Genomic DNA, 6,805 nt, shown 5'->3' on the forward strand with positions numbered 1-6,805 from the left:
AAAAAATGAAAAATTAGTTGAAAATCTCGTTTTTACTTGATAATACAATGATAATATTTATAATTGTCTGAAATAAATGCAATTTTAAAGTTTTAATTATTATTTAAACATATTAAAAAGTTTTACGCTCATTATTAATAAAGATTGAAACTAAATATTTTTTTGTTTCGAAGTTGAAATTAAGGCATATTCACTGCCAAAAGTCAGTTAAAAATTTTCCATATTATTCGTTATTTCTTATTTTATTCAAAGTTTTTGGTCAAATTCCAAATATGCTGCAAAACCTAATTAATCACGAATTTCTAATTTTATGTACTCTTATCTCCGATTGTATCTTCCAAACATCCTTAAATGAGAGAGCATTAAGACTAAGTTTTAGGTAAATCTGACCACAAATAGCATATGCCCCATTCAAATATTATAACTTCTTTTCACCAACTCCCCCCCCAACACAGGTTGAATTTTTTTACCAAGTTTCAAGTAGATCTGACCAAAAACAAAAATTTTGAAATAGGTACGCCACCAATTTTATATAAAACTAACTTTCAAGTAAATCTGATTAATATATAAACGTTACCCCTTTACACCCCTTTTCAGGGGCTGAAAATTTGGAATTGAAATTGGTCCAGCCGTTCTCGAATTTTGCACTTAGCTACACATCTAGCTACCCATTTTTATATATATAGATTTGTCATACAATTTAAACAATTGTTGATACACCTTTTGTATAACATTATCCTTTACTCAAACAGTTACGAAAAGAAAGAAATCTAATGACGTTTTACAGAATTTATTCGAATACTCGACTGTGTGAACATCAAATGCATTTTTTTATTACATTTACATATTTATAAAAATGCTGTTATTCAAACGTTAAAATGTTCTGATATTCAACGCAAATCACATTTACTGATAACACAAAAAGGACATCTTAATTGATACTTTTGTTAGAATTTTGGTTTTATATTCAACTGGACTTCAATCACTAATACAGTTTTTTATTAAATTTGCGTATATTTTTTGATCAATTTATTACTTGTCGCAAGTCAATTATTATATTTTGAACTTTGAACTGTCAATGTCTAAAAGTTGTTGCCTTTTTTTAACGCAATAAGTTCAAACAGCGGTTCAAAAATTGGGTTATTAGAAAACAAGCTGTATTGCCATTAGAAGAAGAAATTGTTTTCGCTTTTTGTAACAAATAATATTTAGTCGTATTTAGGTAGGGAACAAAGGTATAAAGTACAGCTTGATTCTGTCCGTATTTTACCTTGTTTTTTCAATACCTAGTTATAAACGAGCAACAAGTTTTTAATTACTTTAAGTTGCAATCGAAAACAAATACATACCCAGTCGTATAGACGGCTGAGTATATTTTGAAGATTTCCCTTGAAATTGAATGACTAATTATTCGAGAAATGTTAAAAAACATCTATAATGGGTATTATAAATAAACTCTGTATAAATTACAGTTACCTAGAATAGGTAAAAATATTTTTTTGTAAATGTGAACGATAATGAATCTTCGTTCACCCTACAAGAACATATTTCAGAATTTAAGTGGTATCTTCATTTGAGTATTTTGTAATATATCGACAATGATGAACAGATACAAAATAATTGACAAAAATGCTAAAAATGATCAAGTGTGACATGGTTTGACCACCAAAACAATTGTGTTTAACCACCTCTTAGAATGACCTTAAGTTTTTTAATTATCAGAAGTGTAATGAAGAAATTCACTATGATGGGGTCATATTCACACATTTATCGTTCCTAGTCCTTTATATAAGAAAAGTTAAAAGTGCACGTGGATTCTTGAATTGTCTATCAAAATCAGCAAATAAATGAAAAAATCTTTGTATCTTAATAAAAAAACTAACTGTTTTATATATACAAAAATTAAATTTTGGGAATTAAAGAAGAATAAAAACTAGAAGTTTGTATGAAAGCAGTTATTAAATAGATGAACTCCAGAATGGTTTATTCACGACTATTAACTAATCTTCCCTCATATGCGCCATGTTTTTTTTAAGCTCTTCTCAATTCCTATTATTTTTGTGCTTCTCCTTTTTCTATTTACGTTTTAAAGTTGACTTTTCAGCTCGATTATAAATTGAAAGTAGCACGTTAAACTTAAAGCAGAAATCTTGTTGTTTCTTATCTATTGTTACGTTACTTTTTTGTTATTCACTGATTAAAAAAAACTATTACAATTGATGAAGTCAAGAGTTCGTACAATTTTAAGGTTTAATTGGTGATAGGGTTAAGATTTTGTTACCCTAAACATAAAATATTCATGTCAATGTTTTTTTATCTTAAAATTGAAGTTGTATTGTTTTTCTAAATATATGAAACAATATCTTTTAAGTTTTAATTTTTATTCCTTCGTTTGGTTGGTACTTTTCATTATTAATTACCCAGGTTAAATACGATCATTTTTAAAAACTATTTGTGTCCAAGAAAAGAACAAATAATGTAATGTTTTTGACCTTGTATTGAACATTTGCTAATTTGAAAAGTAAGAATAATAAGTGACATGCACATTGACATGAGTATTGTGTATATTCATTTCTAATTTCTTAAAAAAGACGTCATTCCTTGTTATTCATTATTTCTCAAGACACGTAGATTACTCCAAAAAAAGTAATATCTTTTTTGATTTCGCAGAAAATTACGTTAATTTGATATGTTTTAATAATACTCGCCAAAAAACAGATCGATTATAAACTTTTAAAAGATCGATTTTTAATTTTTAATTTAATTTGTTCTGTTGTTATTTTTGTCTACGTTTGAAATTGTATACTTTCTGAAAATTTCTAGTCGGTATATCATTCTGAAAATTTCAAGTCGATATTAGTATATAGTTATAGAGGTCGCGCAATGATTTTTAATTTTTACTGAAAAAAAAATTCTTTTTTAATTGAGCTGATTTTTTGGTGAATATAATGAAAACATGTTAAATTAGCATAGATATTTTCAAGGGAGATCAAAAAAAATTTGTTTCCTTTGAGTCACCCTAATATACATATAAATATACATTGGATAAGTAAGAGGGTCAATGAAGAATTCAACGACCATAAAGCCAGGGAGTTTTCATATGGAGGAGGGGGTTGAAATATAAACGAACCTTTGATAATTGAGACTGACCGAGCGACTGCTTAGCATTCGGGGAGGACACCGGTTCGATTCCGGGTTTGTCTGCCTTGGTTCACGTTTTTCTATGCTTTCCTTGGATCACTTAGGCAAAAGCTTGGGCAGTAATAATATTCCACAGAGAATCATTTACTTCTCTTTTGTTTTCATTTCTTTCGTCTAATTTTTCTCACCTCAACCACTACCCATCCGTTTCCACGATACTTAAATAGAGACTGAAACCTCAAAATCCAAGTGTTTGTTTTAACTGAGACTGATAGTATAGAAGGAATCATGCGGTGATACAAAGCGTTAGACAGGGTAGTGTGGGCCTCCTGGAAGGGACCCGTGACAAAGCCGGCCAATTAGCTCGTTAGTTATCTTCACGTTTAGCGCAACTTATCGTGGTAAAATTTTTAACCAACGAAAGTGTTAAACCGGCCGAAATTTAGAATTGATTACGAGAACAATTTGGGAAAGAACATGTTCAAGGGCGAGAGCGAAAACCTAGTGTGTAGAATATAAGAAACGCCATCGAAATCTAAAGCCAAACGCGCTTATTATCGACTGTGAAGATGATATGACGTTAGGTTTCTAAATCTCTGAAGGAGTTTTGCCGCTTGACTTTCTCCATGATCGGCGTACAATAAACCATGCCTGTTACTGTGATTTTTTGAATTAGATTCGAACTGCATTCGGTCTAAACGATGCCATAGACTCATGCGAAACGTTGAACTTTTGGGCAACAACGCAGGATGGCATATTCCAGGTCAAACTACTCAGAAATTAAGTCAAAAGCTTTGAATTGTCCTTGAACACCTTTCCTACAGTGCCGCCCTTTTACAATACGACTTACACTTGTTTGGGCGTTTGATAAGGAACGCTTTCAGAAGAATGATTGACAGAAGATTAAGGATTTCGTGATTAATTGGGTGGAATCCGTTCTAATTTTAAGTATACGCAGTGAAAAACAGGAACTATTGCAGAAAAATGTTGCAAAATAATGTTTTAAAAGATAATGTATAATACATTGTTGCTTGTTCAATGTATTTTAATCATCATCGTATCTGGTTGAACGATTCCTAATATTGCAATTTACATACGTTTTCGGAAAATCCGCTGCAATTTTCAAACGATGCAACTCAACATATCGAAAAGCCTTATAGTCAAATTTTTTCAAAAAATCCAAAAAGCCACAAAAAGTTATTAATTTGCATATTGTTGCAGGGAATGTTTTCAGATTTGTCCAGTTACATGATAATAAACGAAGCGTCTATTCAGGAACTGAACACACGTCTAACGTCTCCCGTAACACATCGAAATTTTAGGCCAAATATCGTCGTCGAAGGAAAAGAATCTCCCGCATTCGCCGAAGACACCTGGATCTGGGTAAAAGTGGGTGACGTTGTCTTTAGACATGTAAAACATTGCACAAGATGCGTGTTTACAACCATAGATCCCTTAACTAGCGTTCGATCTCGAGAAAGGGAACCTCTCAAAACATTGGAAACGTAAGAATAATCTATTTAATTCTTTTTAGAAATACTGAAGTCGTTAATTTTTGACGAAACACTTTTATCTCAACATTAATTTTTATAAAACACACTTGAATAGTTCTACAGATTTATATATGGTTGTAGACGTTTCGTTTGAAACTACGCCGAACATTTTCAATTGAGACGGTGGTGGACGCTTCTCAACTACCGAGAAGAATACTACGAAACAACCACCACCGTCTCCATTGAAAATGTTTGGCGCAGTTTCGAATGAACCGCCTGGAAGAAATAAAAATTCCACTAGACCACGGCTCGTTAGCTCGGAAAATCTTCATCGTATAGTTTGTTTATGTTTGAAAGCCTGTAGGTGCGCGTATTTCTTCCTATGAAGGCATCTTCAGTAACTTAGCTACTTCTGAAGGTGTTCTCATGATAATAACACAGTGTTGTAAATAAATTGATAACACTGTCATGAACGAATGCCGCAGGTGGCAATCTTTACCGGCGACACCTGCGATAATCGTTAGCTGAGGATTATCAATCATACATTGACACTCCACAGACTGCACGATAAAAGAAGAGTTAAGAAATACTCAGGAGTCCAAAATTAAAACCAAAATTTGCATTTGAAGTGTTTGTCAAAAAAATCCCTTTTTAATGGTTAATGGTAATTGACAAGTAAATGGATAGTTCAATGGTAATTTTAAAAATTACAAATGAACAATTTTTGAATTTTATTGCAATAATTTTTCTAATTTTGAAATAAATATATATATGCGTGTCTTTTCTCATAATTTTGTTATTATTAAACTGTACAAATATTTGTTGTTCAAAAGTATGTAGATAATTAATTAAATATCAGTGTAATATTAGGTTTAATGACNAAAACTGACAAAGGGTCGAAATCAGTAGGCTGTTTGTTGAAATGTGACGATTGCAAGAAGGTTTACGCCGGTCAAATTGGCAGATCTTTCAATCAAAGGATTCTTGAACAACCCCACTGACTACTGATGTCTATCTTCCACTCACGCATTTATTATTAGCGCCTTGCAGAAGATCAGCCAGCAAACATTCCTTTTAAATAATTGAAATATAAATTCATTTAATAGAAACGAAAACAATTTCTTTGATGCAAATGATTAAATACAGTTTATTAAATATGTATAAAATATTAGCTTCTAAAAAAACATATTTTTTAATAGCTTTTTGTAGCATAGAAAATAGCGATTTTCATGTAGATTCCGAATTTCTAAAATTCATAACTCGGAAAATATTAACTTTACAAAAAGAAACTTTAGACCTTTTTATCGAGATTAAACTAGAGAATATAAAAAAAATATTCCGGCCAAATTTTGGCATATCTTAGTATTCAGGAGAATCTTCTGCTGGGTAAAAAAAATTTAATCCGAATCAGTTTTTCCACTCACTCGGCCCATATTGCCTGCACTTAACCTACAATTCTTGGCTGTCACTTACATTTTAAAAGTGCATTAATATTAATAATTATCAAACTAATATTTTACAGATATCGTCAGCTTGGAGAGCATTTGAATGTGCACAATTTTGAATCGAAATCAGTTGTTATGGGCGTAAATTTGGAACTGAAAAAGGCTGGCGTCATTCATGTTGGTGATACAGTTTTTATCCCAGAATGATTTTGGTGTGTGGCGAGTATGAGAAATAATCATTAGCAGATAACTATACGTACTGTGCTCTTTGTTTAGTTCTACTCTATTATATTATTTAATCAGCAATTTAATAAAATATACAATATTAAATTGTTTAATTTGTTTTACTTATTATAGTGTTCAAGTAAAGCTGTTTATATTTTAAGAAGTTCTGATAGTTTTTACTAATCGTGAGTTTATAATGATGTTAATTTATAATTTTAATAAAAAAATATTTTAGTTTCCAAGTATATAGGTGTTAGATATTGCAAGGTGACCGATATATATTTTAACAGATATATATTACGAATTTATAAAACAAAAGCATTTCATTATTAACTACTAATACAATTTCCAGCTCCTTTTTATAGCTACGATTTCATTGACCCGAAGATGAACAACTAAGCATTACTTCAAATCACTGTAATCTATAGTTAGGACGTTAAAAATTGGCATAGTCCGTAATAAATTATTTATGAGAATAGACATATCTTCTTTTTTGTTTCC

The 6,805-nt window shown here is 30.8% G+C and overlaps 1 protein-coding gene across 1 annotated transcript in view; it reads left to right on the plus strand.

Annotated features, from left to right (window-relative positions):
* Positions 1-6,414, plus strand: part of LOC108736361 (mitochondrial amidoxime-reducing component 1) — a 12,339-nt gene extending 5,925 nt beyond the window's left edge. The window contains exons 4-5 of the mRNA XM_025981598.1: positions 4,363-4,646; positions 6,157-6,414. Coding sequence (XP_025837383.1) covers positions 4,363-4,646; positions 6,157-6,286 — 414 coding nt within the window. The 3' untranslated portion in view covers positions 6,287-6,414. The remainder of the gene's footprint in view (positions 1-4,362; positions 4,647-6,156) is intronic.
* Positions 6,415-6,805: the final 391 nt, after the last annotated feature.

The sequence above is a fragment of the Agrilus planipennis genome, unplaced genomic scaffold, assembly GCF_000699045.2.
Source record: "Agrilus planipennis isolate EAB-ADULT unplaced genomic scaffold, Apla_2.0 scaffold122, whole genome shotgun sequence".
Lineage (NCBI taxonomy): Eukaryota > Metazoa > Arthropoda > Insecta > Coleoptera > Buprestidae > Agrilus > Agrilus planipennis.